Source organism: Camelina sativa, chromosome 12 (assembly GCF_000633955.1).
Source record: "Camelina sativa cultivar DH55 chromosome 12, Cs, whole genome shotgun sequence".
Lineage (NCBI taxonomy): Eukaryota > Viridiplantae > Streptophyta > Magnoliopsida > Brassicales > Brassicaceae > Camelina > Camelina sativa.
Genome location: NC_025696.1, coordinates 14974923 through 14989134, shown reverse-complemented (window position 1 = coordinate 14989134; position 14212 = coordinate 14974923). Strand labels below are relative to the sequence as shown.

Below are 14212 nucleotides of genomic sequence, written 5' to 3'. Positions count from 1 at the left end.
ATTTTCTTATATAACCAAATTTTGTAACACACGAACAGTGAACAAAAATTTTCTATAATAAGAGTTGTATATAAAAAAAAAGATAAACAAATTATATGTAAGGAGGAAGAGATACAAAAAGACGAAAACAGAAGTGGAAGTGTTTTTAACGAAGATGGATATATAAAAGTGTGTGCCGTTTTCATTCAGATTCGGGGTCACCTTTTGCAATACAAGTCAGGGGATAGTGTCCCACTTGAATAAAGTATAGTAGTATATCTCATATAATCATTTTACTTTTTTAAAATATATTAGTATAAAATTTGATGTGGGTGATCCATTATGATGCGACATTTTATATATTAGTCGTAGAGATATTAAACAATTATAATTATAGAATTCAACTGGATCGAGACAATAGCGAAAGGCCACTTCTTTATTTCTTTTGTTGTAGTATTAAATTTGTTTTTGTTTTGTTTTTTTTTTCTTTGCTAATTTGCTAATTAAGGCAAAGGTGATGATGCCCTGGTGCAAGTTGTGGCCAGCTTGGTTAACAATTCGCAAGTTGCCAACTTGGTTATTAAACGCCGACATAAAGGTTGCTTATTAAAATTATTATAAAAGTTGAAGAGAGAAAAATAAAATAAAGTTGCATGTACTTGAAGTCTTGAAGTTGATGATGGGAGAGGGTGAGGAGCCAATTAGAAGATCGATATTTTGATCACCTCCAACCTACTTTAATGATTAAACATCTTGTTAACGTCAAATCTTTCTTTCGTTTCTTTAGTTGCGACTACGAGATCTAAATCTGATAATATTATAAGTATATATATATATCAAATTATATACCTACGTTCAAATTATAGTTTTTAGGTGAAGCCTAAATTATTGATTATTAGCAATGGCCATTTGCTGTTAAATTATTGAGCAAAATAGTATATCGAATTGGACTTTTGTCTTGAGATGATAATATGCCATATACAAAAATAAAATAAAAATTAAAAACAACAACTTTAAAAAAAAAACTAAAATAGTTAAAATAGTAAATAAGGGGGTCAATCAAAATTTTGTGTAATTGTAGAAAATTATCACTGAAAAGGCTGATTTTGAGTTTTGGTAATTTCTATCTGTTAATATATCATGTGGATTGATGTAAATACTAATATCATGTATATTGGAAGTGATTAAATTCTTGTTATTACTATTTTATGCATAATAAAAGAATGACTCCATAAAACGGTATAGCAAACCATGAGGTGGTGGGCTAGTGGTTCCAGCTTGGAAGGAAAAGTTGCCATGTTGGTTCAAACCAGGGATCGATTTTTCCAAGCACAAAATTGCTAGTTTTATCCTTTTGGCCACATGGATATGGGCCCATTGCTTACGGCCCATTTGAAAGCCTGGAGGGGATCCTACCCATGGGATACTCTCTCCCCAGGGATTAGTTTCGGACCCCATCATAGGTCTGAGAATTTACCCTGAGTTATAAAAAAAAAAACCGTGTGGTATGTTTTTCTAGAAGAATCGGTATGCTTTGCCAAAAAAAAGAAAAAAAAAAAAACGGTATGCATGGGCTACTCTTTCTCTCTCTCTTGGTAAAGACAACAAATCAAACATAAAAATATTGAAAAATAATATTTCACATCAGAAGTTACATAAAAATATATAGGTAAATCTATTTACTACCAATTAGTTTTGAATAGATTGACCTATATTGTTTATGTAGCAGTCAGTCATGATCTACATTCACCTTCGGATGTAAAATATGATATTAGAGCTCTTTCCATATGTTGTTTAACACGATCCACAATTGTTATGACTCAAATTTAGCTTGTCGATCCATACATGACAATATTGATATCTATGATTAGGAAAATCATCATCTCGATGAAACATATTGTGAGTATATCTCACATGGCCAATTAGTTTTGAATTAGAAATCTCAGTCTAATTGGAAACTGATTTGAATCTTCAAAATATTTTTTGAAAGAATAAAAATATTGGAGTGTCATTTTTCAAGAAAAGAAATATAGAACAAAGTTTCAAGAAATCAATAGGGGACGATGATGGCAAAGAAAAAATGATGATGCGAGATTAAAAAGATAATAATTCTGAAGGAAATTTGGATATCGAATATACATAGGTTTGGATAACGTTTGGGGTGAGTTATACTAATTAAGCCACTATTGATATCTTCCTTTCAAACTATGCTACCGGAAGAAGAAGCACTCGCGAAAATTGAACCTAAATTTGATTGATTTAATGAATACTAACTAACTATATCATTTTAAATAATGACCAGCTTTGTTATAAGCTTTATATTTTGACAGCCCATGTTGCATGCTAGTTATTTACACATGTATATATAGTTGTAGCTTTGTTTGGGCTTTAATTCATTGATTAGTATATATACTAAATGACTCCAATAAGAATTAACAAACTAAATTTGTCTACAGTATTTTTGTTAGAATGGTAACAAAATTATAAGGTTTTGTCTTCTTCTCTTTTTCATTTCTTCAATTTTAATCTCTCTTAGAATGTATGTCGTCATGTTTTCTTAACGCATGCCATTTTGTTTGTAACACGCTACTTCCTCGAATTACACGTGATAGCAAAAAATCTCTCTCTTTAACACGTTGCTTTCTTGTATTATACGTTATTTATTAAGATTATATATGATCTCTTTTGAAAACATAATTTGTAATGTTAAAAGGCATTGTTTCTTCGACTGATATGCGTTTCTTTTAATATGACATGATTTTTTTGTTTAATTGACATGTTCTTTTTTTACAAATAACAATACGTTACTGCATCTTTCTCTTTAGTTTGAAAACATGTTTTAGTTTTCTTTGGGTTTTAGGTTCTAGGAAACGTTAGCTTTTTTTTTCCATAGACAAAAATTTTGGAAAGCGTAAGTTTCTAGCAAAATTGGTGTCATTCAATTAATATATATAGGTGTACATATATTTCATTTGTCCTTAATAGATTGATGTTCTAGGATCTATTTTTGTCTCTAAAATATTGATGTTATATTAAAAATTTAAAATAGGTTTTTTACTTTATATTTTTTCACACATGGCATTTATCTAATGGTTTATATTTTCTCTCTTTACAAAAAAATAATTAAAAAATAATTTATAAATAAAAATTGAATTTTCTCTTAATATGTACTCTTTCCGTTTCAAAATATATGATGTTTTGGTTAAAACACACATATTAAGAAAAAGTTACTTTTAAAAAGTTTAACCAATCATAAACAAGACTGCATATTATAAAATATAAAATTAATCTAAAAGTTGCATAGAAAGTTGGAAACATCCTATATTATGAAACAAAAATACTTCTCTAAACATCCTATATTATGAAACGGAGGGAGTATAGTTAAAGTATTTGCCACTAAAAAGTGTACAGATCAAACCTCTCATAATTCATTGCTAAATGCACATTTGGTAACTAATTCTGATCTGAAATAATCTTTTACGTACTGATTGATAATGTGACTATTACAAAATTAATACATTCTCAAAGACATGCATGTTAACTAAGAATACATCATTTTGACAATGTACATGAAAGAGAGCATGACATATAATCATACGAAAGGATGGAGATATCTCAAATGTATTCATATCGATTAAAAAGTGGTAAGTTTAACTTTAGTATTATCACACTGTCACCACAATTATGTTAATATAACCCCTTTTAACAGTTAAATAGACAACCACAATTGTAACGTCCTCTAACATTAGGATCGTCAAAACATTTGCCAACTCCATTGTACCCAGTAAAGCAGCTTAAACGGCAATCGACAGGATCACATGGCATTTCTTTGTCAATCGTCCAATGACATCGCTTTCCCTCAGCTCTTTCAACAATTAAAAAAACTACAAAAGTAAAACATTGTGTGATGATCACAAACATAAATCATTATACACATATATATATATATATATATTTTTTAGATGCCTTAGAAATGGAATATATGAAATTACCTGAGAACGAGAACACAAGCATGAGTACAAGGAAATAAGAACATGATAACCTGGCCATGATCAATATTACAACTAAACGAAGTCACCAATGTTCTGTAAACTAGAGAGGCGATACTGAAAAGCTTGTTTTGTATACTGGTGGTGCCTAGGTACCTATTTCTTTGTGAAGTACTATCATTTAACTCCAAAACATTTATAATAAGTAACTTGTTGTTGACTATTTCAACTAAAAGAAAGAAAAAAACCGAGAAGCCGAGAAGTTACAGAACGTACGTAGATATAACTGGTCACCAGAAGCCGAGAAGTTACAAAGGTCTTATAAACAGTGAGCAATAACTTGATTGCCGGTTTAATTTCCAAGAATGATAATTTGGTCCGGAGCTTGGAAACGCTACCTCTCTTGGCGTTTTCTTCAAACGTAATTTGCTCTCAGCTATTGTCTTTATACAAGTTTTATTTATCTGGTTTGAGGTGGTATTGCTTAGTAATCATCTCTGTTATAGTCCTGATTGTATCAGATAAACAAATCACGCACGATTCAAGCTTGTCGCTGGCGTAGAAGAGAGAGAATCATTTTTTTTTTTTTTTGGAAACCTTTAGTCGAATATTGCAGGGTTTGATGTAAGTGGGATTATTATCGGATTCAAATGGTTTAGTAACAATTGTAGGTAGTAAACCAACAAAATTTACCTCTTTGTATTTCATTATTTATTTATAGTTTTCTTCGATATGTGGAAATAGAACAACATAAACATAGTTTTCATGGAGAAATATATCGTCCTCATCGTGAAGAATATAGAATAACAATAAATTATTGAAATCTCAAAAGTTTTCTTAAATTAAATCATTTAGTTATAAAGAATGATGGAGATCTAGTTTTTGTACATATCGACTAAGGAAATCCATGCATTCCCTTCACTCTTGTCTGATCAAAACCATGTTCATGACCACTAGTTTGTGTTGCATATGCATGTATAATGTATAGACTCAGTGATTATTGGAAAGATGAACAGGAAGTAAGTTTTCCTCGGTTTGAAAACCTTGTCAAACTCTCTTTCGAGACAAGATGGAAATGACAACCACTTTGGAAAATGCTTATAATTATGATGGATACGCACCAAAGCTAGAAACTCTTGTCCTCAAGGTAGATTTTACTTGCTTTGTTGTTACTTGCACATCTAGGTATACTGCCTTATATGAGAATGTAGTGACGGTGTCTGAATATATGAGAATGTAGTGACGGTGACGGTGTGCCAAATCCAATTCCAATTCTTGTGAGAATATTATTATCTATTAACCAAATCGGCTGATATATACTAATTATAAGTGGGTGATTCTTAGGATAAGTTGTAAGGAAAGACAAGAAAACACATGAAAGTGTAATATAGGTCCTAGCTCTTTGGTTCTTTGTTTTTATTTGGCAATAATGTGCCCCGAAAAAACCATATTTTGCGTTATTATTTGGAAGTGCATGCATGATGCTTTCTTCTTCTCAATCACACGTTCTCTTCGCAGTTCGCACTGTCACTCACTCACTCACTCACTCCACACACATTTCCGAGGAGATTATTGCTAAAAAGGAAACAAACATAATTATATATATGTTGCAGAACAAAATCGCTTTAATAATCGTCCACACATGTCTCCACCAGTTTCTGGTATGATTTTAACTTTTTCTTCAAGATCCTTATAGACAACACATAACCTCGCTTTCCCTACCTAAAACCCTTTTTATATCCTTTTTTTTTACATTTTGATCTCACAATTTTGGACCTTGTGTATATGAATTTTGCAATTGGTCCTATTTAAGCTAGTGGTTTATCATAAACTGTCTGGTTAATGAGAAACATCATGCTTTTCCCATTTATTTTGGACACTGTGTTTTATCATTTGAACCTGAAAAATATGTTTTGATAACAAAATGGTTGTATTATACGGTAGTAACTAATTATGTTTTTACTGGATAAAGTTAAGAAACCGGTTGGTTACTTTAAAAGTCTTCATAATGGTTTAAAAATAGCCTGCATATACATACATATGAATACGAGTTCAAAATACTATTTAGAATCGTGTTACATCCACATTAATTTTGAGGTCCCAATGAAAAGCCCTACATTGGAATCCCTTGATGGATGTGATTGGTGCAAATGATCTTTATTGAACAATAAAGGAGTATATTCTTACCTAACAAGTAGATGCCTCGTTTGATGCCAAACTCTTCCTATATACTTGTCCGTATGTGGCTGAGATGAACACAAACCTTCACACACCATAGAAGATAGAACCACGAAAAAAACTCACTTGAAAGTGAAAGCTCAAACTTTTTTACTCAAATGACAAAAAAAAAAAACAAAAAAACAAAACCCGATCGTCAAAAAAAAAAAAAACAAAAACAAAACCTTCAACTTCAATCCCATTTGTTTTCTAAAGGAAACCCTTATTCATAATATATACATAATACATACACCAACAACCAAAGACTTACCCATTGGCCATGCATTTATCTCTACTGAAACCATAAAACCCAAACTAAGAGCATCGCTACTAATAATAATAACCATGAAACTATACTAAAGTAAAGAACCTTATCTTACAAGCAAAATAAACAACAACAACAAGTGGGTGCAGCAAAATTACCCTTACATTACATAATATAGTACCACACTACAAGTCTACAATCACCAGAGAAAACTTATAATCTTTTTCGCAGTATTTTCTCCGGTATATTAGTACTAAAGATGCTATTCATGAGCATTCTCCGACTTTCTCCATTAGAGCAACCTTGAGCTGATCTTGCGTAAAGAACTCATTCCCCATTTTCACAGTCGCTTGTTGGATCATAAGATCATTCACTACTGATAAACTCGCGTGATTCACTTCCAAATCAAGTTCCTTGAGTGCTTCCATGAATTTAGCACCAGGATGATTCCTCTTACTGCATTGAACCCTTATCATCGCATCCCAACCAATGATCTTCACATCAACCTCCATATCAACCGACACACCCGGTTCTTGATTCCGTTCTTTAACCAAACTTTTCCCATTTGCCGCTTCTTTACTCATCCCATCAATCTGCTTCTGAAGCTCTTCTTTATCAGACTCAGCCTTCAGCAGCTTAGACTTAAGCTCATTGATATACGAAATAGCATCTCCTAAGAGAGAAGCTTTATCCATCTTAGAGACATTAGGAACCACAGCTCTTAAAGAGTAGAATCTCTGATTCAGCTTCTCTCTTCTCTGTCTCTCTGCCTCAACATGATTCAAAGGCTCTTCTCTTCCATTAGCCGGTTTCCTCCCTCGTTTCCTCGGTTTCTTCTCCGGTTCAACCACAGTTCTGTTACTCTCAGCTTCTTTAACCACCGAAGCTTCAAGAACAGAGTGGTTCGAGTCCCCTGATTTCGCAGGACGTGGTAGAACAGAAACAGAGGTGAATGAAAGCATTCCTTCTTCGTTATTCGAAACCGGAGACCTCTTCTTGTTACTACTATCTTCTCCCATAAACCGGCTTTGACCAGAGGAGAAGCCATTCTCAACCCCATTCTTGAAACTCACCATCTCCACTTGAGGTTTAGGGTTTTCAACAGAGCTTCCACCATTGCAGAGCTTCGAAACTGGTTGAGAATCAGAGTTAGAAGTTGAGTTGTTACCAGTATTGATGATCACAGGAGGTACAAGACCCAATTCAACTCCAGGTTCACTAATCCACAGACCCGGATCATTCTCTCCTTGATCAGGATTCAAATTAAACGCCCAAGAACCAGATTCACAACCACCACCACCACCGTTGTTAAAGTTGAAAAAGGTGTCAACTTTATCAACAAGATCTGAGCTTTGATGTATAACCTCCGACGAACCAAGCTCAACGACGCCGTTCTCACATGGTACACACACCATTGTCTGTAACCCATAAATCTGACCTTGACGAGCTCTCTCACAACTCGATCCAGCTAACGCGTTAGACCCAGATAGCCAAATCGTGTTCGAACTCGAGAAAGCTTGACCAGGCAAACCAGTACCGTTGATAAAGCTCTGTGTCATTGAAACCAAGAAGAACCATTCAGTGTCTGTAACTTCTTCATCTCCTGCTTCATCAGAGCCACCACCACCACCACTGTTAACTACTTCTCCTCCTACTCCAGTGATCAAAGCGTTGAGCTCTCTAACCACTCTCTTACGATGCTCTTGCTCAGCTGCACTAGCTGGATTCGTTTTCTTCTTCCTAGATTTCTCTTCTTCTCCTTTGTAATAACCATCTCCCCAACCTAACAACGCCATGTTGTTGTTGTTGGTTAGTCCTCCTCCTACTCGTCCTTCTTCGACGTCTTCTCCGGCGAACTCGTAAGATAACTGCCAGAACACAGCGTAAGTCCAGCTCTCGTTAGCTCCTTCGATTAAAGCTTGGAGTCTTTGTTGGAGAGTATCTTCGTTGACCTGAGATAGGGCCGGAGGAGCAAGAGGAGGAGGAGGAAGTGGAGGAAACAGAGAAGAATGATCAGAGCCGCCGATGAAAGCTTCCATCACTGACGCATCGTCTTCGGTTGACCAGAGATTTGTTGTACCGTCTGTTGAATGGTCGAGATGGTAGTCGGTTAACTGAACACTCGTCGGAGACATAACACTCCGATGGGTTTTTACAAGAGACAGAGAGTGATAAAAAAGTTGGTTCCTTTAGTTTGGTTTGATTGTTGGGGAAAAAGGAATCTCTGTATACAGTATATTTATAATCTTTTATAATAAAATAATTTTTTAAAAAAAACTGTAAATAATTTGTTTTTCACTAAATATTAGTAATAATTTCTTGAGAGGTGGTATTTTCATTGAGGCTCTAATTATTTCAAGATAACATAAATTAAAGTAATAAATCTGTCTATATAGTAAGAGATTTTTTTTTAACTAAAGAATTGTTTTCTAAGTGGGGTAAGTAAGTGTTTGTTACAGTAAAATAAAATGATTCTATTCAGTCTTTTGGGTATATACATAACTTGATTCTTGACCATTTTTTGTGGTAAAAATAGATAGCTTGATTGAGATGAAGACATTTTTAGAATTATATATATTTATTTCTTTGATAACAATGACTAATATATGGAAATAGAGAATCATATCACATTGTTAATCAACCTTGTCCTTTTTATATGTAATGGTGATAATTACAAACAATTAAAGAATGAAAATGATTTATCACTTAAAATAATTATCTTGTCTCCCTCAGTTTTAGTGTTGGTGTCAATGTCTGCTTTTTTTTTTCTTGTGTATTAATCCATCATTTAATTCTTGCAAGCAAATATCATTTTAATTCTTGGAGTTTTTAACTATTTTTTTTATATATATATAAGAAGTGAGTTTTTTTTTTTTTGTCAAAGTATATAAGAAGTGAGTTGTTAGATTAGTTGGTTCTTGTAGGCAAAAAAAATATAATGTACATAATGAAAGGGATTAAGGGAACACCAAGTATTTGAATACAACTTTTTATACACAAAATCTAAAAGAATTAAATCAAGTATTTGTACTTAAACATTTCTCTTCTTTTACTAAAAAAAAACATAGTTTTGTTGGCATCGTTGTTGAACACAACTTTTATGAATGATGAACAACAAGAAAAGACATTGATGATTTCGATATCAAAAGGTGAAAGAGACGCGAGAGCATAAAGGCAAAAGTTTCGTTATTAAATAAAAGATAATTAGATTTTTTTTCCTATTATTATGAAAATTATACGACCTCACAAAATATCACATTATGTCGGGGGTGGGTCTCTTGTTCTTGTTTTAATTGGTCAGATTTCATATATGCGTTCTTTTGTCAGTATGAGAGCAAATGCCCAAAAATGTTGGTCTCTCTGTGCATATCGGACGAAGCTATAGTGTGTTCTGTCGTACAGTGTGACACATTTTGGAATCGCATAAAACAGTGTTAAGCTGGGCTTTACTATCTTATACTGGGATAAAACTGGGCCGCATAGTGGCAAACTAGATTTCTTACTGGGATATAGATTTCTTATGATGAACCGAACGACAAAACTGGGAGGTAAAGCTTTATTATGGGATGATGATGAATAGATGTCTTAAACAAAATGTAAGATTTCAAAGGTTTCGATAGTTTCAAAGTAGTTTATGGATAAGTTAACAAAAAGACTACTCAAAGTTGAATCACAAAAATATTCAAGAGATTATTTAAGAATAATAGTTGGTAGTGATAAGTAATTAATAATGCTAAGTAGTTTTAAACAAAGGTTTGAAGTGGATTTGATATAGGGAATATGATGCTTATAAAGAGATTAATTGTCAATGCTTCGAGATCATTCTTATTCTAAATGGTGAAGATTTGTAGGAACCTGAAGAAGCATCTATCAACCCTTATAAATCTGTTTATATGCTATGTTTGTTTAGTTTCGTCTGATTTGTCGACTAATGTATAAGGGTTGATGGATGATTCTTGAGTATATGCTTCTTGCATGTAATAGTTAGAAATCGGTTTTTGGTCAGCCACTAAATGGGACACAAAAAAAAACAAATATATTCAACTTTTGTTTGAAATGCAGCTACATGTCGAAAACACACAAACTACATTTTGGAGATAGCATTGTTTTTATTTTAGTCTTAAATCAGAAAGATATAATTAACTTATATATTTTCACTTCATGATATTGTAATGTTTTTTTTTTTTTAGTTTAGGCATCTAAAAACAAAAAGCATTTAATATATATATATATATATATATATATATTTAACTTGCTCAATGTGATACAACAAGAATAGCCAAAACATCGAGCATATAATATGTGTGAAACATATAACTAGAAATTTAATGGTAAAAATATGGAAAAAAACGAAGATGTATCCGTTTGTTTGAAATCTAATTTATATTTACGAAAGTTGTATTGTGACACCTCGGTTTCAGGAACATGTGGAGAAGTTTAAAAAAATTGACACTTATCTTTTCGGTCAAGAGTCATGAGAGAACTCTAGAGTTAAGCGTAATTGAGCTAGAGTAGTATCATGATGGGTGACCTTCCGTGAAATGATTATCGGAACTGTGCGAGTGAAGACAAAACACGAGGAAATATCATGTGGTGATTTGTAGGGACGGTAACAAGTCTTTAAAACCTCCCGGACGTAGCAAACCGACCGTTGGATATGCATGGGCTCACGGGCCTAGTGAAAGGATGTGAAGCCCGTTAAGGAAGGTGGACCTATGGACTAAGATTGGATATAAGACCCACTAAAAGGTGCCGGTCGGAGCATTACATGTATTTTAAAATCTTATTAATTTACTACAATATGTTAACTCAATAATCAAAGAAAAAAAGCTATGTACTACAAATTAGTAAACTATATGAGAAATGTAATACTAGAATGAAAAAATATATAACAAAGAAATTATATTTTAAAAATAAAAAAAAAGTGTTAGAAACAAAGCTTTGAATTGAGGTTGAAGAAAAGGTGAAAATGATAAGCGTTCATCAGTTTACTTTACCAACACCATCCATGTTGCTTCGGAAACGACGGAATTACGAACTACGTGTCGTTTTAAAATATGCCATTATCGTAATTCAGCAGTTTATACAATGGTAATATCGTCACTTTAGTCAGATTAAATGTTTCCATCAATGTTACTGGTGGTTTCTTTTTTTCGATTGACAGATTTAATTGAAAGAAGAACGTGGAAATAAAAACCTAACAAAAACATTTCAAATTAGAATAAAAAAAAAGAAAAAAGAAAAACTCTAAATCTTCATTTCTTTCGAATTCATCATTCGAGAGGAGAGGTGATCCATTGTTTCACCTCTTCACATTTTTGATTCTTCGTTGTAAAAAACCTTCCAAATTTTGATCTACAATGGCTTCTTCTGCTGACAACAATCTTACCGACAAAAACATTGTTTTCAGAAAACTCAAATCAAAATCTGAGAACAAGGTAAATCGAAATTGCTTTTTCTTATGAAATTGCTTCTGTTTGTCTTAGATCTGGTTGTTGTTTGACTAGATCTTCAATTTTGGTTTTTGATTTTGGCAAAATTTAGGTGTGTTTCGATTGTAGTGCGAAGAATCCGACTTGGGCATCTGTTACATATGGGATTTTTCTCTGTATCGATTGCTCAGCTACTCATCGTAATCTCGGTGTTCATATCAGTTTCGTCAGGTAATATAATCTTTATCCAATTCACCATCTGATTCGATTCTTCAGGCATTGTTCTTAGCTCAGAGTTGTTTGATTTTAGCTAAGGTTTGAGCTTTTTTAAAAAGGCATTATAGTTCTAATACGTTGACTCGAGTGTGGTTGAACCAATACGATTCAGAATTTAGATTTGAATAATAATGTCACATTACGTTCTAAAGATTTGTAAATCTTCTCGGGTTTTTGTGTAGATCAACGAATTTAGATTCATGGAGCCCTGAGCAGCTGAGGACGATGATGTTTGGTGGCAACAACCGTGCTCAGGTGTTCTTTAAGCAACATGGATGGACTGATGGTGGCAAAATTGAGGCTAAGTACACTTCGAGAGCTGCTGAATTGTATAGGCAGATTCTTGCTAAAGAAGTTGCTAAAGCCATTGCTGAGGAAACTAGTTCTGGCTTACCTTCATCTCCTGTTGCTGCTGCTACTTCTCAGCTACCGGGTGCATCTAATGGGGTTTCTTCTTATTCTGTCAAGGAAGAGTTACCTCCTCCTAAACATGAAGCTGTCAGTGCCACCTCTTCTCCTAAAGCTTCTAATACTGTTGTGCCTAGTACGTTTAAGAAACCTATTGGTGCTAAAAGGACAGGAAAAACTGGTGGTCTTGGTGCAAGGAAGCTTACTACTAAGGTATGTCTTTGGTTGTTTTTGGAGTTATTTTCTCTTGTTTGTATTAAAAGATCTGATTCTGTTTTTTTTTTTTTATATTTATAAAATGTAGCCAAAGGACAATCTCTATGAGCAGAAACCAGAAGAAGTTGCACCGGTTATTTCTGCTGTGTCTATAACTAATAACGGGGAAAGCAAATCATCAGCTGGTTCATCATTTGCCTCTCGGTTTGAGTACAATGACGACTTCCAAACTGGAGGACAAAGTGGTGGTGGTGGTACTCAAGTGCTTAACCATGTTGCTCCACCAAAGTCGTCAGGCTTCTTTTCGGATTTTGGAATGGACAGTTCTTTCCCCAAGAAATCAAGCTCCAACTCGTCAAAATCTCAAGTAAAGCTGCGGTTTTCAGAAAGAAAAATAGTAAATTGGTACATTCTGGTCATATGCTAAGCCATTTTAATCTTACTAGGTTGAAGAATCGGATGAAGCAAGAAAGAAGTTCACAAACGCAAAGTCCATTTCTTCAGCTCAGTACTTTGGGGATCAGAACAAAAACGCTGATATGGAATCAAAAGCTACTCTTCAGAAGTTTGCAGTAAGTAACATTTCCCCACAATTTCAAAGGAACATTCTCTCATCCTTCGATTCTAATGCGATTGTGGTAATTTACAGGGCTCAGCATCTATCTCAAGCGCTGATTTTTACGGTCACGACCAAGATGATTCCAATATTGATATAACTGCTAGCGATCTCATTAACCGGCTTTCTTTCCAGGTACAAGATCCATACATACTCCTAAATCCCTTGTTCTTCTTCCTCATATGTTAACCAGTTGATGATATGTTTGATTTCAATTGTTTGATCAGGCGCAACAAGATATATCGTCGCTGGTGAACATAGCAGGTGAAACAAAGAAGAAGCTTGGAACTTTAGCTTCTGGTATCTTCAGTGATATTCAAGACAGAATGCTGTGAGGAAGAACACAAGTTTTTGTTTTTACAGAAAAAGAAAGTAAGAGAAAAGCTTTGTCAGAAACTTCCAATGAGGTTCACGTTTCTCTGGTTTTTTATAGAGGTTTTTTTTTTTTTTTTTTGGGAATATTGAGACGTGGCTCTTGTTGTTTGTTACTCCTTGTTATCAATCTACAATATGGATCTTATATAATATACATTGGAATTTGTTATAGACTTTATTAACCTTTTGTTTGTTTGCAGAAAACAGTGAATTTAAAATCAAATTGAATTTGTCATGATACAATGTGTTTTGAAATTATTAGTAGGATACAATGGTCATGATTTTACACATTTATTAAGTGAATGTGAAAAATATTTCTTAGTACTTTTGACGGTTATAAAAAGAGAAACACATTTCTTACTTTTTAGTTTTTTTTTTTTTCTTCAATTTAGTAAGATTACTTTCCCGTTTGATTCTGTTGCTCTTATTCATAAACTTT

General features: G+C 33.5%; 3 protein-coding genes across 3 annotated transcripts; 1 reads left to right on the top strand and 2 right to left on the bottom strand.

The window, feature by feature from the left end:
* On the bottom strand, positions 3661–4121 carry LOC104731765 (defensin-like protein 159). The gene is made up of 2 exons (XM_010451245.1): positions 3972–4121; positions 3661–3863 (listed from the first exon to the last, which is right to left on the bottom strand). Exons 1-2 carry the CDS (start codon positions 4027–4029, stop codon positions 3682–3684), a joined length of 240 nt encoding a protein of 79 aa, XP_010449547.1. The 5' UTR covers positions 4030–4121; the 3' UTR covers positions 3661–3681.
* Positions 6434–8656, bottom strand: LOC104731764 (transcription factor MYC4-like). Its single transcript, XM_010451244.1, has one exon. It carries the CDS (start codon positions 8583–8585, stop codon positions 6717–6719), a length of 1869 nt encoding a protein of 622 aa, XP_010449546.1. The 5' UTR covers positions 8586–8656; the 3' UTR covers positions 6434–6716.
* LOC104731762 (probable ADP-ribosylation factor GTPase-activating protein AGD8) lies at positions 11633–13951 on the top strand. Its single transcript, XM_010451243.2, has 7 exons — positions 11633–11888; positions 11995–12113; positions 12341–12779; positions 12871–13149; positions 13229–13354; positions 13432–13533; positions 13626–13951. Exons 1-7 carry the CDS (start codon positions 11811–11813, stop codon positions 13731–13733), a joined length of 1251 nt encoding a protein of 416 aa, XP_010449545.1. The 5' UTR covers positions 11633–11810; the 3' UTR covers positions 13734–13951.

Bases quoted from the DNA above. Each gene is read 5' to 3' on its own strand.
- LOC104731765 (XM_010451245.1), bottom strand. From the start codon at position 4,029: ATGGCCAGGTTATCATGTTCTTATTTCCTTGTACTCATGCTTGTGTTC. The intron at 3,864-3,971 runs GTAATTTCATAT...TTACTTTTGTAG, and splicing joins GCTTGTGTTCTCGTTCTCAG to TTTTTTTAATTGTTGAAAGA.
- LOC104731764 (XM_010451244.1), bottom strand. From the start codon at position 8,585: ATGTCTCCGACGAGTGTTCAGTTAACCGACTACCATCTCGACCATTCA.
- LOC104731762 (XM_010451243.2), top strand. From the start codon at position 11,811: ATGGCTTCTTCTGCTGACAACAATCTTACCGACAAAAACATTGTTTTC. The intron at 12,114-12,340 runs GTAATATAATCT...GTTTTTGTGTAG, and splicing joins GTTCATATCAGTTTCGTCAG to ATCAACGAATTTAGATTCAT. The intron at 12,780-12,870 runs GTATGTCTTTGG...TATAAAATGTAG, and splicing joins CAAGGAAGCTTACTACTAAG to CCAAAGGACAATCTCTATGA.